Source organism: Pyrus communis, chromosome 15 (genome assembly GCF_041283825.1).
Source record: "Pyrus communis isolate YQ-2024b chromosome 15, ASM4128382v1, whole genome shotgun sequence".
Lineage (NCBI taxonomy): Eukaryota > Viridiplantae > Streptophyta > Magnoliopsida > Rosales > Rosaceae > Pyrus > Pyrus communis.
The window spans coordinates 34,100,939-34,128,240 of record NC_142579.1 but is presented as its reverse complement, the minus strand read 5'-3'; the positions used below and the strand labels follow the sequence as shown (position 1 = coordinate 34,128,240).

At 37.2% G+C, this 27,302-nt stretch overlaps 4 protein-coding genes and 1 non-coding gene across 9 annotated transcripts; 3 read left to right on the top strand and 2 right to left on the bottom strand.

The window, feature by feature from the left end:
* Positions 1-1,101: 1,101 nt before the first annotated feature.
* LOC137736343 (ferric reduction oxidase 6) lies at positions 1,102-5,194 on the top strand. The gene is made up of 9 exons (XM_068475630.2): positions 1,102-1,755; positions 1,852-1,948; positions 2,143-2,340; positions 2,821-3,055; positions 3,141-3,468; positions 3,558-3,837; positions 3,931-4,174; positions 4,268-4,718; positions 4,833-5,194. Exons 1-9 carry the CDS (start codon positions 1,521-1,523, stop codon positions 5,000-5,002), a joined length of 2,238 nt encoding a protein of 745 aa, XP_068331731.2. The 5' UTR covers positions 1,102-1,520; the 3' UTR covers positions 5,003-5,194.
* Positions 5,195-5,495: 301 nt separating this feature from the next.
* Positions 5,496-9,222, bottom strand: LOC137736351 (uncharacterized). Of its 5 annotated transcripts, none has more exons than XM_088685423.1 (8): positions 9,084-9,222; positions 7,591-7,964; positions 7,126-7,509; positions 6,997-7,051; positions 6,819-6,902; positions 6,338-6,675; positions 6,141-6,261; positions 5,496-6,031 (listed from the first exon to the last, which is right to left on the bottom strand). In XM_088685423.1, exons 2-8 carry the CDS (start codon positions 7,860-7,862, stop codon positions 5,858-5,860), a joined length of 1,428 nt encoding a protein of 475 aa, XP_088541549.1. In that variant the 5' UTR covers positions 7,863-7,964; positions 9,084-9,222; the 3' UTR covers positions 5,496-5,857. The 5 variants fall into 5 exon arrangements, with proteins under 5 accessions (XP_088541549.1, XP_088541550.1, XP_068331749.2 ...); XM_088685424.1 differs by having other exon boundaries at positions 6,141-6,255; XM_068475648.2 differs by having other exon boundaries at positions 7,591-7,877.
* Positions 9,223-9,294: 72 nt separating this feature from the next.
* On the top strand, positions 9,295-9,397 carry LOC137720565 (U6 spliceosomal RNA). The gene has a single exon (XR_011066538.2). It is a non-coding gene; the product is annotated as a U6 spliceosomal RNA (small nuclear RNA).
* An 812-nt stretch (positions 9,398-10,209) lies between these two features.
* Positions 10,210-20,875, top strand: LOC137736545 (zinc finger CCCH domain protein). The gene is made up of 12 exons (XM_068475799.2): positions 10,210-10,445; positions 10,766-12,156; positions 13,946-13,998; positions 14,648-14,823; positions 15,328-15,388; positions 15,479-15,577; positions 16,619-16,713; positions 16,934-17,047; positions 18,812-18,879; positions 19,611-19,721; positions 20,178-20,409; positions 20,578-20,875. Exons 2-12 carry the CDS (start codon positions 10,811-10,813, stop codon positions 20,686-20,688), a joined length of 2,466 nt encoding a protein of 821 aa, XP_068331900.2. The 5' UTR covers positions 10,210-10,445; positions 10,766-10,810; the 3' UTR covers positions 20,689-20,875.
* A 1,666-nt stretch (positions 20,876-22,541) lies between these two features.
* LOC137707613 (Got1/Sft2-like vescicle transport protein family) lies at positions 22,542-26,471 on the bottom strand. Its single transcript, XM_068446524.2, has 6 exons — positions 26,187-26,471; positions 26,021-26,074; positions 25,175-25,248; positions 24,287-24,404; positions 24,107-24,165; positions 22,542-22,811 (listed from the first exon to the last, which is right to left on the bottom strand). Exons 1-6 carry the CDS (start codon positions 26,331-26,333, stop codon positions 22,733-22,735), a joined length of 531 nt encoding a protein of 176 aa, XP_068302625.2. The 5' UTR covers positions 26,334-26,471; the 3' UTR covers positions 22,542-22,732.
* Between the last annotated feature and the right edge of the window lie 831 nt (positions 26,472-27,302).

Here is a 27,302-nt window from a genome sequence, read left to right as displayed (position 1 = left end):
GATGAAGCTTTTTAACTGATCACATGTTTCTCATAAATGCAGGAGCAGAGTAACAAACACAATCATGCAGCTCCCACGTACCTGTAGGAGAGAATGGAAGTGGATACCCCACGAAACCAAACAGTCTTAGTTCAACTGCCATTCATCAATCATGCATTGAATTGCAGAAAATCAAGCGAAACCACGTATATATCGAATTCAGCAACTTGAAGAAGAAGATCAGAAGAATCTGTTATACGGATAGGATTGATTCTAGTCTCTTAAGGTACACAGAAAATTTGGGTGGTCCGTCCATTATCCATGTTCGTAGTTTTTTTATTTATTTATAAGAGTATCCATTCATTAGTTTAATTTTCATATAGTAAATGCTTATATAATTATCTTTGTTAGTAATATTAATATATATATGTCTTTTGTGTTTTCCTTCAAGTGATATTACAAATTAAATATATGTAAACTGTGAAAAATGTGATTCGAACTAGATAGATGAAGGAGCACATATCTTTACCCAACCCGACTAAGCCCAGTTTCGCACTAAGGTTTCTTCCCTTGTGTTTTGCTTCATGTATCATTTTCGCGGGGTATTAAATAAATATTAATTATTCATGGGATATTTATGTGAATTCACTTAATTGTAAGCGTCACTGCTGTTACTTTTGCTACCTGTGAATTGCGAACATCAATCACTGTACAGTATGTACTGTGCTGTACTGTAATACCTGCTAGAAACCACTTGCATATATAAACTTTTATAAAAAGTGGCTTCAATAAAAAGCTGAGTATAAAAAGATGTTTGATAAACATTTAAAAATAACTTATTTTTACAGTTTTGGGTAGAAAAAAGATGAAAACGTGAAGCAGCAAAAATGAGCTTATTCTCACAGCACAGCAGAAACAGTTTTTTTTCAAATCACAGCAATACCAAACCAGCCTCTAATTACACCGATATTGTGTAACTTTAACCATAGGTATCGGGTTTTATTCACAAAAAGCCTCGATATTGTTAGTAGTGAAACTGTTCATCTAGTAATCCATTTTGTCATGTTCTGATGCGGGATTGCATTTTTCAACATATATGTATGTAAAACTGTAATCGAATCCGGTTCTTCTTGCTCTCTTCAAGCTGTCACTTTCTATTAGTCTGTGGTTTATTTTATACCATAATCTTGATAAATACTTGTGTGAACATTCTGCATTCCGTGCAGATGAGATATAAAGGCTACAAGCTGCATCATTGGCTTAGAAATTTTTATACATTGCGCCGTCATATCGTATCTTGTCAATATTTAATCGATAATTTATTATCCGGCGCTGTAGATATGGCAATTGGTATAGGGTTCCACAGACTTCGGATTTTTTTCCTTACTCTCTTAATTTAAATGAGTATAAATATATGTATGTTGGTTCAGTTCAGAACTCACTACTCAGGGAACCGACTGACTCCCTGAGACTGAGGCACCTAGCTAGCTTAAAAACATTGATAATTAGGAAGGAAGGAAGGAAGGATCAAAGCATTAACCATGGATGAAATCGGTGTCCATAACCCCCTTCTTCTTCCAAGCCAACCTTCTCGACGTGCCTTCGTCCGGAAGATACCTCTTTTCGTAACCTTGGCGAAATGGACTCTCAAGATCACAATGTGGGTGCTTTTCATTTCATGGGTGGTTTTCATTTTTCTGTTCCCTCTAGGCTCTGTGCAGACATTATTTGGTGACTGGATTGTAGCCACCGATGGAACTCTTTACGGGACTACAGGTTTGTTGGCAGGCATTTGATCAACTCATCATTGCCTCCTTTGCTCTTATTTTCACCTAAAACTAAAATTAAAGTTAACTTTGGAATCGGATGCAGGAACCCTGCTCCTTCTGTTCAACGGTCCTCTTCTCGTTATTGCCTTGCTTTCGATAGCATTTCTTGCTATCTCCGGGGAAGAAGAGCTCCCCCACAAGTATGTCTATTGATTTCTTTTGAAAAATACATTGATCGCTGCTTTCCTTTACCAGCTGCTGTTCTGCCTTTACTTTAATCAGATTGATGAGTATATATATACGTCTTCACGTTTTGGTGTTCTAGTTCAATCATATCACTTGAATGTTCACCCAATCGATGTTTTATTGTGTAGTGTATGAACTGTTTATGCAGGAAGAAGAAGACTTCAGAAAACCCGAGTTTCCGCTTGTGGACATTCCCAGTTCTTGTGGATGGACTATTTGGGGTTGTTTCTGCTGCTGAGTTGATTGGGATATTACTCTTTGTTGTGTATACTATGTGGTCTGTGTCCTATTATGCCGTGAGCATTCTCGACAAGATCCCTGGTGCGTTAAGTCTTAAAGCAAAAAGGTATAATATCTACCTATACATGAGTTAAGTGACTATAGTTGCCTTGCCTGTAAAATTCGTAAGCAGATAAACCAATTAGCTAGATTCGTGGAATTCACCATGATGCGTACGTGCTCGTGTGTGTGCATATTAAGAGCAGCTTCTTAGCAGGAATCCCGTTTTACTATAGATGGAAAGCATAGTATTCTTCATCATCTAGGTGTCTAATCACTAACCTTTTAAATGGCACATGTTCTGTGTAAATGACTGAGAAATTGAGAATCTCAGTTTATAACGTCGGAAAATTACCTTCTTTACTTATGTATAATGTTGAAAATCTCTGATAAATTAACCAGCAATTCTGTTTGTTGCCCCTTTCCCTTTATTCTCTTGTAGCATGTCATGGTGAATTGTCAGAGTAAACTTATGTGCTCTTGTCTTTTCGGTTTCAAGATTGGTTTAGTTTGCTGATGGTTGTCCTTGTTTACTTGAACTTGTCAGTTGTTTGTTCCTGGCAGTTTTCGGGGCATACTTAGCCTCGAGTGGGATGTTTTGCTTGGCATTTTTGTTCCTTCCTATTGCAAGGGGATCAGTTCTTCTTCGCCTTATAGATATCCCTTTCGAGCATGCTACAAGATATCATGTATGGCTGGGACATCTCACGATGTCGCTCTTTACTCTCCATGGACTATGTTACATAGCGGCATGGGCAATGGAGGGCGATCTCCTTGCTAAAGTGAGTGTTCATGCCAAAGAAAGATTTAGTCGCATATAGGATGCTCGAGTGCATATTTAAAATTTCGATTATTGATTTGATGCAGATATTGGAGTGGAGGGAGATTGGTGTTGCAAATCTTGCAGGAGTAATCAGCCTTGCTGCTGGTCTGTTGATGTGGGTCACATCGCTCCCTCCAGTTAGAAAGCTGAATTTTGAGTTGTTCTTCTACACTCATCAACTATATGTCATCTTCATTGCCTTCTTGGCTATGCATGTTGGTGATTTCCTTTTCGCCTGTGCTGCCGGAGGCATATTTATTTATATCCTTGATCGTTTTCTGAGATTCTGCCAATCGCGAAGGACTGTTGGTGTAATCTCGGCCAAGTGCCTTCCATGCGGAACTGTAGAATTAGTCCTCGCAAAACCTGAAAGTAAATATTTTTCTTCGCACGCACGTTTGCTTGTTTCATATTCTGTTATACCATACGAGTAACAATTTGCTCTTGACATCATATTTTAGATCTGCAGTACAACGCGCTCAGTTTTATTTTTCTTCAAGTCCGGGAACTGTCATGGCTTCAATGGCATCCTTTTAGCGTTTCATCCAGTCCTCTGGACGGTAAGTATCACATTTCCGTCCTCATCAAGGTTCTTGGGAAATGGACAGAAAATCTTCGAGGAAAGATCTTGAAAAATTCAGAGGCTGAACAACAACAAAGCGCGCTCTCTTGCACGCCTCCTACGACACTAACAGTGTCTGTTGAGGGGCCTTATGGGCATGAGATACCATACCACTTGGTGTATGTACTCTCAAGTCTCTCAATTGTTTTGATCACAATTTTTTTTGTATCATACTCCTGTTTGACTAATTTATATATTGTTCTTTTAATTAGGTATGAACATCTGGTCTTAGTAGCGGGCGGCATCGGGATTTCGCCTTTCCTGGCTGTCCTGAGTGACATTGTCCACTGTGTTAAGGAAGGGAGATTGTGTCAAGTACGAAATATTTTGATTGTCTGGGCTGTCAAAACATCAAACGAGCTTCCTCTTCTTTCAACCATTGACATGGACACAGTTTCCAGTAAACTAAATATTCAGACTCTAATTTACGTCACTCGGGAATCTGGTCCTCCGTTGGTATGTTTGTTTACATATCGGTTTCGTTGTATTTCCTATGAAATGTGTTTCATTCAGCTGTTCTTTGACATTTAGTTTGATTGCTGCTTGCAGGAAGAGGGTCAAGTTCCGAACAGCGCGCTGGAGTTTCCTCCTCGTTGTCCTCCTAGGCCGAAAAGGTGTAGCATGTCTGTTTTGGTTGGTACCGGACATAATCTATGGTCCGGACTATATCTCATCTCATCGACGGCAGGCTTAGTTATCATATTGGGTTTGTTGGATGTCTTGTACATAAACCCGTACCGTATATCTGCATGGTGGTACAAAGGGCTTCTGTTGCTGCTCTGTATGATTGCAAGCGTGGTCGTCTTTGGGGGTCTTGTGGTTGGTTTATGGCATCTTTGGGAGCGAAAAATTTCGGTACAGGATCAATGCGAAGATGATGCTTCAGATGTATATAAGGCGGAGCATGAAGAAACTGTAGGTCGCAGTGATTCAAATGAGCACCGAGAAAATCTTTCAAAGTTAACCGGCATTCGTTATGGTGCAAGGCCGAACTTCAAAGGTATGCCCCCTCCCTGAAATGTCGAATTGACGTATATTTCCGCAGATGCCAAAGATCGACGAGAGAAACTTGTTCCGATTAGTACATGTTCTGATTACTTGTTAATGAATGCAGAAATTTTTGGAACCATATCCAAGGATTGGGGTAGCGTCGATGCGGGCGTCATTGTCTGTGGTCCTCCAAGTTTTGAATCAAGTGTTGCCAAAGAGATCAGGTCACACAATTTGAGGAGACAACGCGACGATCCGATCTTCCATTTCAACAGTCACAGTTTCGATCTGTAGCCGTAGCCGTAGCCGTAGCAGTAGCCTATACATACAAATTTATATGGTTCTATAACCTAATGCGGTCCTCTTATTTGACTACAGTATGCTGTATGCGTAACAATAAAGTATCGACAACGACTAAAAAAAAGGCGATTCCAAGCCAATAAAGCTTCCCACTTTATAATGGAATAGAAGAAAAATGTTCCCTAATATCTGGAAGTTCATAACGCAGGTTTCATCTAGTTTCTGTAACGCAAGATTCAGCCTTGCCTTGGTTTACTAATCATTATGGTGACAACTTCTCCAGGAAGTTCATAATCCAACTTGACTCATCATTTAACTTATACTAAACACGTAACAAACTCTTTCTGCATCCGTTATTAGCTCATATGTGATATAATCAACAGATAATCATTCTATCATCATCACAATACGTAATGTAGACGAGGGTCCATTTAAACAAGTCTCCCCCAAACGCATATGCAACAAAGTTTGCGTAACAAAAGCATGCGGAACCTTGTAAATACGCTTCATATCAGCGGTCGCAATGTCACAACCTAAACACATTACATAAGTATGTCCACCTGTGGCTGTGGATCATTTCATTTGCCGTGTCATTCAAAAGATAAGTGCATCCTAGGAAAACGGTCTAAACCTATATATTACCATCAGCGGTATATTAACATTTGCACCACATTTAACTTAAGGTCGGTATTAAATTAAAGGAGCAATACCTAGAAGGGGTTCTGACTCAACATGTAGGTTAGAAGCAGGTCTCACTGGTTTAGTAGCTGGAACGGTGATTTCAGGCAGTAGCTTCGTGAATGCTATACAACATCTAAATCCTATGGTTCTTGCTAGTCTAGAATCATCCTAAAACATGAAACAAGGATGAAATTCCATACAGTGAGTTCCATCTTCTGGTACGTGAGGGGCTGGAGGAGTCAATAGTGTTGAATTATGCTTCATGACATTCATGGTATTTGATATCTCACTCAGCTTCTGCTCTGTTATATACTTCCAATTAAACAGCTCCTGAAACATTTCCTGTCAACAAGGAGATTTTAATGAGGCTTTGTTTACATCATTCCAGAAAACTTAAAATGAAACAATTCCAAATATCAAGTCCTCTATTAATCTGTTGTCAGCATATCACCTGAAACACAACCAGATTGTCAAGATCCGACTTTGAATTTGCAGTAGCAGAAGAATCAGGGGTCACATTAGCTTGATATTCACTTTGCTTCTCCAGTAACAGCTCACACACATCTCTGTTTCTAGCAGCAAAATCACAAGAAGCTCAGCTTAGATAACAATTTTTTATGGTTTGAGGTTTTACATTTTATTTGTTACCTCTCCATTTCGGCCTTATCTTCCTTGACTTTGCCAAAAGGGTCCTGAGATGAGCTATCACCATGCTTTGATCTAAGCCGTAGGGCTAAGCAGGGATCTTGGATTATAACTTCTTCCTCAGAATTAACCAGACTGTTGCTCTCAAACCACGGCACAAGTTTATTTCCCTGAAAACCGTCAAGGTTGGTGCTCTCTAGCCAATCTTCCCATTGCTCAGATGCTTCAGTCTTGGTGACAGTGTATTGCTTTGGTCCTTGCATATTGTTCAAAACATTTGTAATTTCCACTACCTGTTGCTCGACTTTATCCTTCCATGTCATTAATTCCTCAAAATTGTCCTGTAGAAAAGAAAAGAATATGAAATTTCATCAGAACCAAACTGCCGTAAACATACGCGACTGAACACATACTTCTTGTCCAATAGTAGATGGATTTTGCAAAACATGACAGAACAATTAACTGGGATTTCCATTTTATATACCTGCATACCCTTCCAAGAACCTAAAATCACTTTCAAGCTTTGCTCAGACTGAGCTTTCCATTTTGCCAAATCCTCGAGCCTCTCCTGTTTAACAAACACTGAGATTTAGATTTCATCCAGCAGTAGTCCAATATCAAATTGTAATGTCGATAAAATGTTGTTTAACATTAAACTCAACCTGGTTGGCTTGGTCTTTCTCTTGCTTCTGGGATATAAGCAGCTCCTGTATATCACTTTTAATAAAAAGAGAGATTATTTATGAACACATATATCAGTTACAAGTTTGATTTATAAAGATTCCATTTACCTCTTCATTTTATCTACTTCTGCCTTAAGTAGCTTCAGTTCTCCAGCAGAAACAGAATCATCAAAGGGGCCACCACCTGGCATCAACCTAGATGTTGGAATCCAGTAAGGATCATGCACCCCAGCCTCCTGCCGTATATTAGCCAGGTCATCACTCTCCAACCAGTACTCCATTCTTCCGCTGGTGTTGAACCACCGCCGAAACCGCTCGTTCCCACCTGGTGCCACTTTACCATCAAGGTGCTTCAGTAAGTGATCGAGCAGCCCAGTATCACCAATCCGCTTACGAGCTGCCACCCTCAAGTCGCTCCTGGAAATTGGGTTTCCAAAAGTTGCATCTTCAGCCTTCAAAATTTCCAGTATAGCTTGCTCTGCTTGCTTATACCTGCACATAAAGTTAATTTGTTGTGATATCAAAAAGCCTTACGAGCAGTGTAATCAAGCAAAAGGTGATAGTGGGTTCTACCTTTCAACTGTCCATCTTTCAATCACATTACTACACTTCTTTGTCATAACCTTGGAACTAGTTGGCCTCTTCGTACAAAGCAATGATTCCTTCTCTTTCAGTTCACTGAGGCTAAGGCGCTTCCTCTTCTTGATCTCTGGTACCTCCAGGGGTTCAGTTTTCACAGCTTTCACTTCATGTGTTGAATAACTGCTGCTGGATGAAAGTTGAGGTTTATTTCCATCGTGTCTTCCAAGGAAGACAATTCGCCGACGAGTACCCCACTGTGCCATCTAGGTGCCTCCTAGCTGAAACCAGTAGAATATCTCTGTGCTTTGTCAGTCACCTACAACTTCAGTGCACAACAGAAGTACATGCACATGCGATCGAACGCTCTGAACCATTAAAAGTCCTATCAAACTACTAGTTAAGTTTCTAAGAGAATGAAGTTGATTGGTGTGATTCTAAAAGTCTAAACATGAATTCAATTTCAGTTCAACAAGAGCTGGACATCTGATTAGGCGAACCCTTCATCTACCAACTGTATTCTGAAACATTTGATGGAAAAAGTATGGACGCAACTGATGACCTGATTCAGTTCTGGTGTACACGCATACATTTGGAAACAAAAAGCCACATTTCCTAGCAATTTAGATTCTGCAGTTGACAAACCAGTTCTTACAGTAACTACCAAAACAATTGACCAAGTTCATTTCATTAGCTCCCAAAACACACCCATTTAAGAGCTTGGCACTGAATAAATCTGCAACTTACTACCTACCCATTACATCTATGAAATTTTAAAATATTCATTTATTATAAGTAACCGCTACGCCTATCCCTCGATCTGAAAGCTGTAGGTTCCATATCTCAGATTAAGGGCATTGCATCAATTAATGATAAAAAAGCGAGTGCTTTAGTCTCCGGTAGATCATCATTCATATTCGTATAATCAGGAACCACAAAAAAAATTACAAAATGCAAAACAAAATGCGTGATAATGGCAACTGTATATCTGCAAATCAAAGAAAAAATAGATAAAGTTTTAAAATTTAAAGGCTGAGCTTTACGCATAACATAATGAAATTGAAACCCCTTTAGGCTTTAGCCCCTGGGTTAGAAAATAACATCCCGACCATTTTCAGGGTTTTATTTTTTTAGTAATTCAAAAATGGGTTTCCATTTTTGTCTTCGTTACCAAACAAAACGCATGAAAAAAATTTCAAAGATAAAAAAAAAAAAAAAAAAAAAAAAAAAAAACAAAATTCAGAAATTTGTTAGGTTGGAAAACTCTGAAATCAGACGGACGGACGGACGGACGCAGAAGCCCGACAGAAAGAAACGAAAGGGGGTTTTAGGAGACAATGTGGTCCGTTTGCCATCCATCAATGAAGTTGAAAACCCTAAATTACACATATATATTAACAATCATGCTGAAAAAGTGTACCCCCCAACTTCTTCGTTTCGTGTTTGCGCTGGGTACCCCAGAGAGAGAGAGGTTTTGTTTAGTTTACCTGAGTATTTTTGGGGCAGAAATATGGAATCAGGAGTTAGAGCTGAAGCAAGTGTGAAGGTGCCTCCTCAGTCCTCCCACAAGAGGAACGCAAGCAAGAGAACTTATATAAGACGAGGCTCGGTGTTTTTCACTTCTCCTAAAACCCTAACCGCCAAATTCCCCTTGGATTCTTTCTTAAACCCACACATGACACGTGTTCACCTTTTTTGGTTCCTTCGAGGTTATCCGATAAAATTAAAACAATACAAATAGATTAGCATATGACTTTGCGCGAGGATAACCCGCATGATTCAAGATATGGTTGAAATTTTTTGTCAATTCTAGTTATATTCATGTTCATTTATAAGTAATATGTTTTGAGTTCAAATCTTATAAATAGTAAAAAAAAAATAGAAAATAAAACAGTTAGATCAGGCTCTGGCTTAGACCTATGACCTAATTTGGACTGTTCAAATTTGTTTCTTAATTTGGCTCGTTCAAGCTCTGTTCATAAACGAAACAAGCTGAGCTTGAATAAAATATTATAATAAAATCACATGAACTTGAGCTTTGCAACTCATACTTTTTTAATGTTGGAGGTGCGATAATTTTGAAGTATTTATTATTATGTTTTTATTTTAGTTTATTTTAACATCTTTCACTTTTCACTAAGTTGTGCTGAATAAAATTTCAAGTTTGATTTACAAACGAACCAAATTCAAACTTGAAAAACAATTATTCGAGTCAAGCTTGAACATATTATTTCAAGCTTGAGCTTAGCTTAAGGATGAGTAATATCATCTCAGCCGAACTTAACATCTTATCACTAGTCTTTGCTCAAGTTATACAACTATAAATAAATATAAATAATTTATCAATAAGCTATTTATATATACATTCTTTTGAAATACTAAGTAAATTACAAATAGAATCCTCCGCAGACCCTTCATGGCTGATTCAACAACGTGTACAAATTTGGTATGTACGTTCATGGGCTGGGCCAAAACTCATGGGTTTCGAGTCGAGTTGGGCTGCAGCAAAAATAAAACCACAGGGCCTCTAGTCCAGTAACCTTTCATGGGCTGGGCCAGCCCAAACTGAAATTGATGCCGCATGGAGAGAAACGCTCATAAAAAGAATAGATCACCGCCGTCAATTGAACCATAGGAAATTGGCAATTAGCGGGATTCCTTCCTTCCGGTTGGTTTCTGTCTCTTGTCATCGCCACTAACTAGTCTGCTCCTCCTCATCCGTACGCATTGTCCCATCGATTCCGCCCGTATTAACACCTCCATAACTCCAAAAGCAACAAGCAAAAGCAGCTACCTTGGAGCCGCAGACACACAGAGGATTGAATTTGATTCGAGGAGAAGAAAACAAGGTAAACATGCAACCTACTCAATCATTCATATTTGTTTATCTTTTTATTTATTTATTTTTATTAGGGTTTTCTTCTTCTTCTGAATCACATTGTGGGCGTGCTTGTTTATCTAGGGTTTTTCTGCCATTAGGGTATCATTTCTCAATTTTGTAAACTCAGTTTATCTGTATTATATTTCTGACCCTAAAATAATTTGGGGTTTTGTTTTGTTATCCTTTTCAAAGGAATTGGATTTCTCTTGTGGTTGTCTTACTTACGAGCCAAAGTTGTGGTTTCTTTTGTATTTAGGGTTTTCTGATTGTTTGTTTGTTTGGTTGCAGTCATCAATTCTTCCAGTTCCAGTCATAAGCAAGGAACTGTTGACCATGAGTGGTCCGCCTAAACGACCTCACGAAGAGAGTGGTCATTCCTCCTCTTCCAAATACCCGCATCCTCACCCGCACCCACAACCACATGATGATTCCGGACCATACCCCAAGCTCTCATCCTCTGTTTCCAATGAATACCATCCTCCCTATGACATTGGTCCCGATGCTCGCTTGCCCAAGATTCCCCGCACCGATTCTCGCGACCCTGATAGGCGATCTCCCCTCCACTCAATCTATCGAATGCCCTCGAATTCTAGTGATATGCACATAGATCATCCTTCAGCTCCCGACAATAGATTGGAGTCCAGGGACACTAGAGATGTTCGCTTTGAGAACCGAGACACAAAGACAGAGGCAAGAGAGTTGTACAACGACACAAGAAGGGATGCTCAGAGTTCTAAGGGTGAAAAAGAGGTAAGGTATGACAGCAGAGGAGATGACAACAAGGAGGTCAAATATGAAAGGCAGAATTTTAACGATCTTAAGGCTGACCCCAAAATGGAAGGTTATGCACTGGCCACTAGTCACTTGAACTGGAAAGAATCAAAAGATTACCATAGAGGAAAACGACATTCCGATGCCCCACCCGCAACTACAGACACCTGGCATCGCGGCAGTTCTCAAGGCCACGTTGAAGTTGGAAAGGAACTTCCCACTACGGAGGAGCGGGATCATGTTGAGGCACATGAGGCTGTTGGGGAGAACAAGTTTGATTCTAAAGGTGATGATAAATTCAAAGAAAAGGATAGAAAAAGGAAAGATGCAAAGCACCGGGATTGGGGCGAAAAGGATAAGGAAAGAAGTGATCGTAGGACTAGTATTCAAGTAGCTATCAGCAGTGAGGGCAAAGAACCAGCAAAGGAAGAAAGAGATGCAGAGAGGTCGGAGAGGGAAAGGAGGGACACTGGAAAAGACAAAGAAAGAGTAAGAGAGCGGGAAAGGGATCATACCAAGAGAGACCCATGGAATGGAGTAGACAAAGATGGTTCGAATAATGAGAAGGAGGTTGGTGATGGATCTATTCGAATGTCAGAGCAGGATAATCTTCCGCCAGAGCAAAAGAAACAGAAAGATTTTGACAGTTGGAGAACTGTCGATAGGGAATCTAGAGACAGGAGGAAAGAAAGAGATGTTGATGTTGAAGGAGATAGAGCTGAAAAGCACCGTAGGGGATATGACAAAGAATCAGATGAAGGATGTGCAGATGGTGAAGGGGCCACAGACAGAGAAAGGGAAGTCTATAATCATGGAGTTCAGCGTAAAAGGATGCAACGGTCAAGGGGTAGCCCTCTGGTGGCAAACCATGATCTGCGTTTTAGGTCTCGCATTCAAGACAATGAAGGGTGGGTTTTAATATTTTCCTTTTCTGTTTCTGACTTTATTGCAAGCATGATGGCTTACCAATTTCCCATTATTAAACGTACATGTGAAAATTTGCTTTATTTGTTTATTTTCGTAATCATTTTGCATGCATAACTACTAACTTCGAAACTAAATTAGTGACTTCGTATTTTTTTCTTTATTAGCATGTTTTGCCTATCTTATTGAATTAGAAAGAGTTACCATTATGTAGTTATTTGTGCAATGTACATAAGTAATATATTTTGTAGGTATATTTGAAATTGTGGATTTTATCACAAATGGTCCTTTGATCTTATCTCAACTCATCAGTTTGGTTCTTTATGTTCCAAACTCATCAGTGTTTTCCCTTATCTATTCCTCAACTCATCAATGTTGTCGCTGGTACCTAACTCCATTAGAAAATCCGTTACTTTGTCAACATGGGATCCGTGTGGAGCCCATGTTACCAATCATATTATGACACATATATTAAAACAATTAAATCTACAAGGAAAAGCTTAAGCCCATGTAGGAAAACAAGAAAAAAATTGAAAAGAAAAGGGAAAACCACTGGACAACATCACCTCCCACCGCACACCCTTCCCTACCATCACCCCCTCGTCGACACCCACCCTATTGAAGAATTGGATTTGGTAATTTGAATTTGGTTGGTTCTTTGCCTAACCAACACTGCCCACTCCACTCTCAACATGCAACTTTTAATCCCAAATTCAACTTCTACAGCCCATACCCCAGCCGTTCCCTTCACTCCACCTTCGCATCCCCACTAGATCAACCTAGTCACTCACACTCCCACCCCCGCGTTGCACCCAGCCATCCCATACCCAACCCTAATCGGCACCCTTCCTGCTACCGCATCCACAACACACCACTGCCCTGCTTCCCTCCCCCAAACCTACCTTCGTTCCACCTTTCAGTTTCTCACTTTTTTTTTCCTGTAGTTTTCTTTACTCTTAAAATGGATTCTTAAATTTTAAAATAATTAAATATTTTCTTACTAATTTTAAATGATTGGCTTTTTATTAATCCAAATGTCATCATATAATTAGCTTTGAGGCCCCCACAAGATGCCACATCAGCAAACTAACGGATTTTCCAACGGACAACTGTATAAGACAACATTGATGAGTAAAGCAATAGATAAGGGACAATATTGATGAGTTGGGAATATAAAGGATCAAACTGATGAGTTGACAAAAGATAAGGGAACATTTGTGATAAAAACCCTTAAATTGTTTTGAAGTGGATGATTGAACTTTTTGCAGTGCATACACTATTATACAGTTTACACATAAATAAGTGGCAGTCATCTCGTTACATCATAATAGGATAAATATTTGGTGACACTAATTTTTTTTTTCTTATCACAAGTAATTTGCTGAATGATAACATTGATCTTGTAATTTAGTTAATACTGATTCAATTTGCAATAAATAATAAACATTATTTGTTACTCCAAGCACTTTTTTTTTTGTTTTTTACCCCAAGTCACTGGATAAATGTAATGGTAGCCTAAGGTAACTGCTTAGTAAAGCATTAATCTTATAATACCAGTATAAATTCAACCGTCAAGTTTTTTGAACGAATTATTTCCTTAACAGTGTGCTTATTATTTATTGACATATCAGAGTGGTTTTTTTCCATACAATGTCATTTTTCAGTATCTTTTGGTTTTGTGCTCAACTTTATGATATTCATTTATCTGTGATGGACATACCTCTTTGGTTTTATATACCCATTAATTTTCTTCTGTGCTCTTGTGTTTTGCAGATCCCAAGGTGTGCTCTTGTATTCCAATTTCTGGCAACAAGAAATTTTTCTTGGTGAAGTTCTGTAGATTGCAATAGAAACCTCTTGACTTTACCCTCCAAAAAATACATACATGCAAATAAGCTTTCACGTTGTGAAGAAAGTCGAAAGGATGGTTAATGATTGTTTGAGGTCCAAAAATTAGCTTTTGTTCATAATGTAGAAAGCCTTCACCCCGTCCCAGTGGCGAATTAGTATGGTCAGGGGAAAAAAGGAGTTCTTAAGCATCTTCCCTGGTGGAAAGTAAGAAGCAATAAGAACAGTTGCTTGTAGAAGGTCACATGGATCATTCAAACTAAAGAGAGGAATATACATAAACAAACAGTTTCCTAGGAGGAAAAACTTCTCAATAGTTTTTACAGCTTTCTTTTGCACAGGCAGACACAAGGGGAGATCATTTTTCTTGGGTGAATGTAATTTGGAATTTCAAAGAAGGCTGAGCGTGATAAACACGTTCTCAGCTTCTTAGAAGTTGTTTGCTAATAGGTCCCATTCTTGTTAATTTTCTAACTGATGCAAGCATGCCAAGACACAATCGAAATAGGGGAGAGAGTCAGAGAGTTGTGTAGTGTGTAGTAAACATTTTTTTTCATATTTAACATTTCAGATATTAGATGCTAATCTCTACACATAGGTTATATTTTAATGCTGCTATTGTTTCAGGTAAAAGTGAAGTATCACCTGTTGTTTATAAAGTTGGCGAATGCATGCAAGAACTGATAAAAGTTTGGAAGGAATATGAAGCATCTCCAGGTGAAAAAAATGGTGAAAGTTCTCTTACTGGTCCAACCCTTGAGATTCGGATTCCAGCTGAACATGTTACCGCAACAAATCGCCAAGTAAGATCTGAATTAGGTTCATGCCAAATATTGATACATTAGGTTCATACAAAATTGACCTACAAAGTACTTGTTTTTGCCCATTTTGGTTATACTACTTATTTTCAATTCTAGAACTCCTGCTCTAAATATTCATAATTTCTGTTCTTGATTTCTATAGAGTGTTCATTATTGTTACATTGCCCGTACCTGATGACGTGTAAACACAATTATGTTGATATTTGATAATAGCAGCTAATCTCCCCTTACTAGGAGCTTTTAAGTGTCACACCTCTTTTTCCTTTCTCCGGTTAATAAGCTGCCTCTGTAGTTCACTTTTTGTTTATTATGTTTCTCATCTGTTTGCCCTCATGAATCAATGTGTTAGAAAAGTGTTTTGTTTTATCCTCATTCTTGTCAGGGTCTGAGTCAGGGCATTGCATGCAAGGTTAATGATTGCTTCTTGTTTTTGTTTTGTAATTTTCTTTAGATTTGATTGTGTTCTTTTAATTCCATTGTATGCAGGTTAGAGGTGGCCAGCTATGGGGGACAGATATATACACAGATGATTCTGATCTCGTTGCTGGTGTGTGGTTTTGTCATTGGTTTTTTTTAGAATAACTTAGATTAGATTACATATGAAAACCAGTATTAATGGTTCAATCTTGCTTTCCAGTTCTCATGCACACAGGATATTGCCGGCCCACAGCATCTCCTCCGCCTCCTGCTATCCAGGAGTTGCGTGCTACAGTTCGAGTACTACCTCCACAAGACTGTAAGTGACTACTCTTTATGCTTTATATTATGCACGTTGAATTAGATGAACTACATAGATTTTCTAATGCCATATCATCAATCATTTATTTATTAGCTTATAAAATAATTAATACAATCTGCATCTCAATTTTAATCATATAATCAATTGTTGACAATAAAATTATATAAGCACTTAATTACAATTTTTTGTCTTGCAAGTTGCTTATTTACAAGCTAAAATATGAGTTATTAATTTAATGAAAAATAACAGAATTAATTGAAAGATCACATGAGTTGGTGTGTGGTGTCCCATCCTCGGTTCCTAAATGTTTATAGAGATTTCCCATTGAGGTTTGTTGAAGCCAAAAATTGATCAACGGTCGTAATGAGAAATAGAAAGATGAATTGAGTAAAGATTGACCTCTCTCTAGGTGAGAGCTGGACCTCTCTTCATGTGGTGGATTTAAATGCAAGAGTTTGTGGCACAATCTCAAAGTGGGTCATGTTTATGGGAGCCAAAAACTAAAGGGTTAAATGTGTATGGTGATTGTGGGTATTAAAATGGGTTGTGGGTTTAATTGAGGGCAACTAAGTGATAATCTTCGAAGTTTTCCACCTTCAATTAAGGACAACAATTGCTGAGGTTCGAAGTCTTTGGTTGCTAGCTCTATTGCGTATCTAAAGTGATTGTGCTTGCCTAGTTTAAGTTGGATGACTGAAGGAAGAGAGGAGGGCACTCCCTGTATTACACAATTATAAAAAGCTCAATCTCTCAGTTCTAATTTAATGCAGTGCCTTGATTTGAGTACATCAACATTGTTTAAAAGACAAACCAAAGATGGTTCCTTCAATTTTTTACTCCTCCCGGTTTGGTAAATAACTATGAAGTTATATTTCATACAAGAAACTGTCTGATACATTTAAGATGAAATTTTATGTAATAAATGAAAGTCTATAAGACAAAACTGTAATTTTATTTCATTAGATGAAATTTTATTAGCACTCCACAGTAGGATAAAATAATGCTTTGTCTAATTCTGTTTTGTAACGTATTGTTTAGGTTACATTTCCTCACTGAGAAACAATGTTCGATCGCGTGCGTGGGGAGCTGCAATTGGTTGTAGTTTCCGTGTTGAGCGCTGTTGCATCGTCAAGGTGATAAAACTTAAAAGTTAATTTATTTCTTCTTTTAAGTGTGTGTGCGCGAATGTGTATGTGTTATACCCTTTTGAGGATGCCCAAATTTTATTGCAGATACTAAGTACATATATTTGGACCTGGACTTAATATTGTTAAATATGAACTGGAAAGTGTTTTTAATGATACTGCTGGGCTTGTAGTGCCTGATGCTTCTTCCGAATTGTTTGGTTTGCAGAAAGCGGGTGGAACCATTGATCTGGAAGCTTGTCTTACACATACTTCTACGGTGGAGCCTACCCTTGCTCCAGTGATTGTGGAGCGCTCAATGACTACAAGGGCTGCAGCTTCGGTATTTTCTACTCTGCTCAGCAATTGATTTTATTTGTATTTTAGTTGAAGTTTTTCTTCCTTTTGGAATGTATCCCCTAGTCCATTTTCCATTAGTGCAGTCACAATGTCACATATAAGTTTTAGTCATCAAACATACAAACCTCCTCTGTTTGCTCAAGTTTTTCAGTTATAATTTTGGTTGAACAAAACTTCTGCTGTTGGATTATATCTCTATTTCATTAGCCATTACCTGCCACAGCTTAAAACTATTCATCTTTAAAACATATAAGTGGTTTGGGGTTGTTGAAATTGATTGCATGTGTGCCCACTATGAGGTGGTCCACGGAAGGGGACGAGTTTAAAGATGTAAATCCTACATCAGGAACTTGAGAAAATGTAATACAATAAATATGAAAGTGAACGGTTCCACTACTAATAAAACAAGGCCTTTTGTGATAAGACCCCACACCTGCTGTGCTAGCAGCTGGTAATCTTGATAAGCATCCTTTTCTTGTTTTCTTTTGAATTGGTAGCAGGCAAGAATACCCAAGACTGATTATTTGGAGGGTAGTGTGCATTGGAATCCAACCTTTTCGAAAACCGTTAATGATTTAGGAATGGGTTTTGTTTTAATTTCAAAAAATTCTTTATATAACTAGAGTATGAGGTGTTAGAGATCTGTGGTTAGATGGAGTTTTTCTTGAAGAGTGAGTTTGAATTGTGTCATGGCGGTCTGCTGAGATCCAATACATCTTTTCCTTGGGAGAGAATTTGGTGCCCTCTTGCTTTGCCTATGGTGGATTTCAACTCTGTAAATTGTCGTTTGCTTTTGCATGTTTTGTGAAGCTGCGGTGTTTGTGTTCTCCATACTTGTCTGATTTGTTTGTGAGTTGGCATGGTCAGTTTGTCAAAGTACAAATAGGACTTTTGGAGAATATTCATTTTTGGTCTTTATGGTTCATGTAATATAAACGTGATTTTTAATCTTATGAGGTGTTAGAACATTCTGCTTTGAAGGTTTGAGGCACTTCTTTGCTTGGCCTATGTTTCTATAGTATATCTATACTAGGGATGCACATTTTTGGTTATAACTTATAGGGAAAAAAAGGGGAAACAAAAAGAAAAAAAGTGTGCACAAGAACTAACAGTTAGTAAAACTGCAAGTCTGCAAGGAAAGTATGGCGTTTACATTGTCGGGGCACACTAGAAATACGTTCAAAGGCAATGGAGGTACAAATGACCCCTGTGAGGCTGGGTGGTGACGGCAAATAACCTAAAGCTTTATTTGGGTTGAATCCATATATTTGCTTGTATATCCTTGATAAGATCTTAGCTATGATCTTAGAAAAAACTCATGCAATTCTAAGTTCCATTTTGATCAATGCATGATATATAAAAAAAAGTGCAAGTTAATATATTGACTTCTTTGAACAATTTTAAGTTAATTCTGGAGATGCTCTCTTAAGGTTGTTGTAACAGTATTACCATGGTTAAGCAGTGTCACAACAAATTGAATTTTATATGCATATACCATGGTTAAGCAGTGTCACGATAAATTGAATTTTATATGCATATGTGTTTTCATTTTAAAGAATCGCCTTCATATGAGTTTTCTTATGTTTGAGCTTCTAGAAATTACTGCAGCAGCATAAGATTCAGACTTGGGTAGTCTTTATATATGGATTATCATATGCTTTTATTTTCATAAAGCACACAACATATATAGAAGCCCTTCAGCAATTATCATTAATTCTCAGCTTACATGATGGTTTTAATTCTTCAGAATGCATTGCGACAACAGAGATTTGTACGAGAAGTTACAATACAGTACAACCTCTGCAATGAGCCTTGGTACATTTCAAGTCTTCCTTTTTGACCAAAATAATTCTTTGTTTTATGTCCATTCAGAATAGAGATACCTATTTTATGTATAATCCTTTTTGTCTTCCTTTTTTATTTTTTTATTTTTTTGGGGGGGGGGGGGGGGGGGGTGTAATTTATTACACTAAGTTGATGCTCATGTTATTTCTGGAAACATTCTTTAGGTTTTTCCTGATCTCTACCCCCTATATAGGTTGGAAACGAGCTTTCACTAGCACCCTCATCCACTAAATATTAACCTCTGTTTCTTTTATATAAAATAAAAAGTAATTTTTAGTTCAAGGCTGCAAACATTTTTTTGAAAACTTGTGTCTGTAACAACTCAACCTAGGAACAGATCTTAGTTTAATTTTTCTTGTGATACTTGAAGACATCTTAATTGCTACACTCAAAATTATGATTTCTAGCATAGCAGCTTTCTTCATTTTTGGGAAAAGAAACGGTACCATTGTTAACTCAAAAGCTATTTAAAATTCATAGATGTGAAATCCACATTCAAAATTTCAAATTACGAAAGGAAAGCAGCATCAAATACTCTAATCCAATAGGAGGCGGCTTCTTTTGTTTCATTTTATTTTCTTTTGAGAAGAGACTAATAGGACAGCTCATGGAACTTGTTATTATAATTTTCTTTTTCATTAACCTTGTTCCTAATAAAATTGGTAAACCTAATGATCTTCTTCTTCTTTCGTAACTTTCAGGATTAAGTATAGTATAAGCATTGTTGCTGACAAGGGTTTGAAGAAAACCCTGTATACTTCTGCGCGTCTGAAGAAGGGAGAAGTTCTGTACTTAGAAACACATTCATGCAGGTACAAACGCTAATTATTTATTTTACTCTGTATTCGGGATGCGATCATGAGCTCTTTTAAGAACTAATATTCGATATTTGATTATCTCTTTTTTTTTTTCCTTTGTTTGTATTGGATAATGAAGTTTACATGACATAGGAGATGAATTACTTTTTGGATAGGGAACTTTGGCTTTTTCTCTCTATTTCATGCTTGTTTAGCTATTGAACGACATTTACTTAAAAAGTAGGGACCTTTTCCCCTTTTTTTCTTTTCCATTTCTTATTTGCATTGACCCTGTTTGGTTAAATGATATGTTCTTTGGATCATCTATCTGTGTGTTTCGGAGTTTTCTTTTTGTTAAGATTAATTTTTTTTTTTTTTTTTTTTTTTTAAGGTGGGTGATGTAGTCATGCTGCACTAGATTTTTTTTCTAAATGCGTTGTGTTTTCTTACCTTTTGATCTATTATCTGAAGGTATGAGCTCTGTTTTACCGGAGAGAAAATGATCAAAGCTGCGCAGCTGTCTCAGATGCATGAAGGCGAGACAGAGAAGAGTCAAAAGCATGTCTCACATTCCACCAATGGTGAAAGAAATGATTCTGATAACATCATGGTTGATGTCTTCCGTTGGTCTCTATGTAAAACGCCTCTTCCCCAGAAGGTCCTGCGGTCAGTTGGGATCCCACTTCCCCTTGACTATGTGGAGGTACTACATGTTGTTATCCTTCATTTTTAGTTCGTTAACATTATGAGATTTGATAGAGGTTGCTGGGTTAATTGTGAATTCGGATAATGTTTCTACGTGAAGTTATTCGCGTTTGTATGTCTTTTCTTTGTGGGTGTAGATTAAAAATGTTGTTTTCATGGTGGTTAGGTGTTGGAGGAGAATCTTGACTGGGAGGATGTGCAGTGGTCGCAGACGGGTGTTTGGATTGCTGGGAAAGAGTACACACTTGCTCGGGTGCATTTTCTGTCGACAAATTAACCAAATGTAATGCGTCTCGTTTTCTGAATTTGTTTGTACAAGGAAGGGTGTTTCTGGACATGTTTTTTATTGCTGTTCTGATTTTATTCCTGAATTTTATGTGTGTGGGGTTCGGTAATGTATGTTTTACTTAAATCTTGAAGGGGTTTACAATTATACAATAATAAACCATATACTATTTGTTTTACACATGTTCTAAGTTTTATGTACAAAACGAATTTTGTTACACGGACGATGTTCTCGGGTGGTAGTTGGGGGTGTTGCTACCTCTATCCCTACATCCGTGTGGGATTTTTTTCCCCATAACCACATCCATAACCTTTCTTTTTAACTCCCATCGCCGTGGAGATAAACGTGGATTTTCATCCCCTCCTCCGCGGAGAATGGTACTTCTAAACCTGCACCCGCCAACCCGCTTATCATGAAAATTCTCTCTTAAATTTGATTATGCAACACAAATCAATCAATAATCAACTAGGGTAAGTATGTAATCGAATGAAGCTAATAACGAAGAAAATAATTTTTTTGATAAAAAAAATATTACATAATTGTAATAGCAAGGAAATATGAGACACTGCAAGAGCAACAAAGAGGACTCACAAACCTAATTTATAAAAATTGTATTAACAGTTTAATGGACGTATATAATCGGGTCAGGAGATGGCAATGCCATCACTTCTCCATAATGATAAATAAAATAAAAAATGATTTGAAGGATGAGTTTGTTGAGTGAAATACTGTTATATCGTCATGTAAGGAGGAATGACTTGTTACATGTAACATATGCTTGTTGAAACCGCAATAACAACATACACTTAATTGTTTTTCTACATTTTAACTAGATTTGCAAAAATTGTAAACTTCCAAAAGACCGATTGAAACCCTACCACAATTTCGATATTTTTTTTTCTTCTTAAATTTATAGAGATCTTCTTGAATATCTTTATACAACACCAATAGTGCATAACCAATATATTCGGGATTTGAAACTCTCCTTCCTTTTAAGTAAACCCTTCCTAATAAGGCGTAACCCTGTGTAACGCCTTTCACAAGCCCATAGGAATCCTTATGCATCTATACTTCCCTTAATTAAGTCCATAACAAAATAGAAACCTCTTTTGCCATATTATTCTCTCGTTAAATTTTAGTGGACATGAGATATGTTAAGGTTTTTAGCTAAAATGGTCTCTGAGATTTGCCAATCCTAGTTTTAATCCATGAGATTTGAAATCAATAGTAATCCCTAAGATTGTCCACCATCAATTATTTTGGTCCTTTGATGAAAAATTATGTTAAATAAGGATCAAAATGACAAAATTACCCACAATATAATAAACAATAGGCCAAAATGATTTGACACAAATTGAGCGTATTTTTATCATTTTATTCTTATTTTAGGGAGATTTTTCATGAAATGACCAACATGATTGATTGTGAACAAACTCAGGAATTAATTCTATCGATTTCAAATCTCAGGGCAAAGCAAAGAGTTATGCAAATCTCAATGACCATTTTAGCTAAAAAGCCTTAAGTTTTAGGAAACTTTAACGAAAAGCTCCCAATACTGTTTACTTTAACGAAAAACCACATTTTTATACAAAAAAATCAATCATGTTACTATTCACTTTACCCTTTATTTTGTCCTTATCATTAAAACTCAAAGTTTTTAAACCATTTCCATTAATTTTCCTAAACCCAAACTGAACTGTCATGGACCGAACTATATCCTACGCTGTCCTGAAAATTCTCGGACTGGCACAAGCTCGAATATGTCCTGACGTGATCCAAAACTGTACTAAAACTTAATTAAGACCCTAAGTTGAACATAACTAAAACATCCAAGTTCAACAAAATAAACAGAACAATCACAAAAGTAATTAACGGGAATTACACGTACAATGTACATCTCAATTTCATGGGGTACTCTTAGATCGGATTTAGTGCTTCACTTTGTGCAAGGCTACAAAAAAACTCAAACGTATACAAGGACATATTTCCTCCGACGGATGAGTACCAAACCCTTCGCTTTTTGACAAGTATCAGCCTAAAAATCAGTGTCAAAACACGCTACCATGACCTTCGACACCATGGATCTTGCAAAAGGGATGTAGCTCAAGCTGTACCTGTTACCTCAGAAGAACAAAAGGAACGGATAAATGAACACTACCAAATAGAGAAAGAAAGGGACAGAAAATAGATCACGAAGAGTAGTTACTAACTCACCATTTTATTCCATACAAAATCACGTAAATATAAGCAATAAGGTATCAAACTTTGCCATTTTAAAGCTTTAGTTAACCTTAAAGAAATTTAAATTTTACAGCCTTCGAATATTGTGAATCTTCCTTTCTTGGTTCAATACCCTAAAACTTAAAAACTGCAAAAACATAAGACGATAAGGGGATCAAATTTCATAATCAACCAGCTCCGAAACTCAATTTGGTGCATTCAACAAGTAGTCAACTTCTGATCAAGGAATCTAGGTTGCTTGGATGAATCAAAATTTGTCATGTAAAATTGACTTTTGATGATTTCATTATTAGTTTAAAGTTCGGGTGAACAGGTTAGATACGGGTTAAGAGGAGTTGGAATCTGCTTCCCACCTTTGCACTTTGCAGTGCACTATAGTAATACAGCTTTGGGGTTTCCTTAGTTGGAGTTACTTGGTTGTTATTAGACTGAGTGGCTTATCTTGGCTTATACTGACATGGCTTCCCCAGAAGTTTGACTTGTTTGGCAATTTTCTCCTCTGAATGAATGACTTCAATATCCCCTAAACTATGATTATTTTGGCAGTGTTCTCTATGATCATTTGGGTTCAAATTAAAAAACGAACTTACAATACTTGCATCTGTGACTATCTAGAGTTCGCAGCCTTCTCTATTCTCTAATGATGTTTTGTTGAAGTCATGTATGATCTACTTGCAAAGCTATTCAAACCAAGAGAATTTGAACATGCCCAAGTCTTTATACTGGGCTAGCATAACAGTGTGATACTTGACCCGCTATTTTTACGATATCAAAAGGACCCATAGGCTAAGTAGTTTTAGACATCAAAATATTGAAAGCAGAACACATCATTCATGGTGCACTTATCATTAACCTAGACTTTGCTGGTCCACATCAAATTCACATGTCAATTTTGCAAGCTTATATAACCACTCAATGGTTGTGGCCCATAATTGATTAACTTGTTAAAGAATATCAATTCATCAAATCCATGTTCAACCCCATAATTGATTTGGGGAGGAGCAGAAACCAAATTTTTTTCTTCAGGAAACAAATTCCAAACGAGCCAAAAGTTCAAGGGTATAGGTAAAAATTTCCTTTAACAGTATGTGGATCTCAACCCCTCATTAACCTATGAATGAAATTATTAAAAACTAGCCACAAAAAGCATGCTAATACTATCACATACCAGATCAAAGCACCAAACTCTAAAAGTATTGCCAAAAGTGTCAATAACTTGTTATGAACCTGCTCAATGCAAAAGAAAATTAGATAACATCAGATGCTAAATTGATTGAAAGGAAACTCACACTGTTTCAAACATACTTAAGGAAAAATTAACAACAAGGGGAAGGCCACTGCAACTTACATAAAGGGCACAAAACAAGGCAATTACTATACTTGCAAGGTATACCGCTGTCGCATAAATTCGGACAGGGTCAAGCATCATTGACACTTGCCGTTTAGGACCGATGAGGAATGCTGTGCTGCCAGACAAAAGAGTAAAAACTAGAGGTGAAAATTTTTCCCTAGACAATGTATAAAAAGAAAGACTAGAGACTAAAACATATATATATATATATATATGTGTGTGTGTGTGTGTGTGTGTGTGTGTATGTGTGTATATATTATTTTTATAAAAAGGGTTACTTAAAAGTATTGATTTGAAAAAAAACCAAAACCAAAACCAAAACCAAAAACAGGAAAGAGTATAATTGCTCCCTTATGGCGCATTAAATTATTCGATTTAACTCTCAATGGTTTCGTCGTATTCTTATTGTTTTTCTGGGATCCGAGGCACTCAATGTTTTTTAAAACCAAAGGGAAAACCTGGGGAGCTAATACAATAATCTGAATGCACAAGAAGGGAGCAAATATACTGGTTCAATTGAACAGTCTTGTGGTAAAATCCACCTACTTCCAAGGGCCTGTACAAGTTTTGAGCACAAATAGTGTCCCTTAGGTTGCCTAGCAAAACAGAAAAAGTGGAAACTATGTTGGGCCAGAAAATTAAAGCCCAAAAGAGATTAGATGTTCTGAAATTTTCTGAAAATTTTAATGTCACAGATTATGACAACTTTTCAAGGTTGCACACTGTTATTCTCCATAGCCGGAAAATAAATAAATAAGTTTTCCTTCTCTGTCATTTAGCTAAGCACGCTAAGTGTTCCACATTGACTCATTTACTACCTTTACAAAATTTGCACTACATTTTAAACACCTCATGGATCACATGAGAAGCAAATCGAACACTAACCTCCCAAGTGAAAGCAGATTTCCAAGTGTGAATGTGATTGCAAACTTGATTGGGTGGAAGAAAACAAGCATCGACTGTCACATGAAAAAGAAAAGAACCCTGCATATCAGTACCATCGTAGGTCCCTGACATCTATCTAATTCATGCAAGTCAAATATTCAATCCTCCCTTAACTATAAAAAACGAATTATAACATTGAAAAGTTATTTACATTGAAATTATAACATTGAAAACTTATTTACATTGAAAGTTCAGGTTTCCTGGAACACAGTAAAATATCATATATCGGCTAACAGTTAGTAGTCCGTTCTGGGATGCTTTGATGCCCTTCCCCACTAAAAGTGTATAGTAGACACTATATACATATACGTATACACACACACATATATAAAGAAATGTGATGGGTGAATTATTATGATACTGATGCCTTCTAGAGTTCATAATGCATAAAAAAGTTTGGGAAGAATATAACGAGTAGAATGGCCGAAATTTTGACTTGCAACCAATTCCGACACCAGATTATTGAGCACAAGAGGCTAATAGCTATTACTAGCTTAGGCAGATTGTTATTTGACTTCACAAAGTTGCATCATTGTAGAAAAAACTAATAGTTCCAATCAACAAAAACGAATACTTTTTGTACAGATCAGGTATTAACTAACAATAAACTACACTTAATTATGATCGGACATGTGAACTTGAAACATAGCAAGCCCGGTTTGTGAGTCCTTGCAAGTAATTACCGAAGACGCATTAAGCGGGCGTATTTGGTAAAACATTGAGCTCAATGTTGATGGACAACAGGGAAAAAGGAAAAAGAGTATGCTTTGAATAATTAGAGCTTACCAAGAGCGTACAAGTGATTCCGGCAGCCAAGCATATGGAGAAACCGTACAGCCTCTGTAGAATTGAACCAAATCGAATGAAATCGAATCGAATCGGAGAGATTAGATATGAAATTAGCTGTTTGGCGGAGATGGAAATTTAGGGTTTAGTTAGTAGCATTAATCACCTGTTTGGTGGACAATGTGCAGTTGCGATTGAAGTCATCCATGAAGTTGGAATCCTGCTGTAGAGCAGCAGAAGCCTGGTCTTCTTCGTCCACCTCCATACCCACCAGCATCTTCACCTTCTCAAACGCTTGGTTCATCTTCTCCATTTCCCTTCCTTTGGAATTTTGGAAATGATTTGGAGATTTGGAAATAATTTGGAAACTGGAAGTTGGATCTCCCTCTCTCACTTTTTGCCCAGTAAATTACATCACCCCTCAACTTTTCCTCCTATTTCAACTTCATATATCCTTTTTTTTTTTTTAAAGTTTTATACGAGGACTTCCTGTTTTGTATCAATTTTGTACGACTGTTAACAAATTTGTTAATTTCGTTATGAAGTATAAATTTATACAAGAAAATTGTAGTAATGCTTTTTCAACTTAATCGTCTAATTTTGACGGACTAGATTGATGAAAAAGATACGTTTTTATGGGTTAAAGAATCAATAGTTACAAATTTTTAATTAAAAAACTATTGCTCTAATTGAGTCATAAATTAAAAATCCATTGCTATAATTTTCATATTTAATATAAATAAAAATTTTCATACGACCTCATTGTGAAGAAGTTTTTTTTTTTGTATATTAGCAATTCAAACGACGTCGTGCATACTGTGCAAATTATATCATCTCCAATGAGAGTTGGATACATATTTTGTTTCCGCTAGATGAGGGTCCTACTTTTAAATCTAGAATTATATTAAATGCCAAATATCACCTTAAGGCTTACGCTTAACTCTAAAGTCACAGGATGAAGAGAGAGAGAGAGAGAGAGAGAGGTGGAGGTGGGACTGTCGTTGTTGCCCGATCTTGAAGATACAGCATATTTCTTTAATTTTTAATTATTGATCTTATTTTTCTTTCAACTCCTAGTGAACTAGAAATAAAAATTCAAAAATCATGAGTTGATGGTCCAGTGGTAAATGACAGATTACGAGACTTTCTTAAAACTAAAAACTAAAGATCTCAGGTTCGAAATCCGCCGTTGGTGTGGAAGCCAGACTTGTGAACAAGGGGAGGCTGAAATGCCTCTGTAAGTCTTCCCGGCCCTCAGAAGTGGTGGATAACTGTGGCTTAC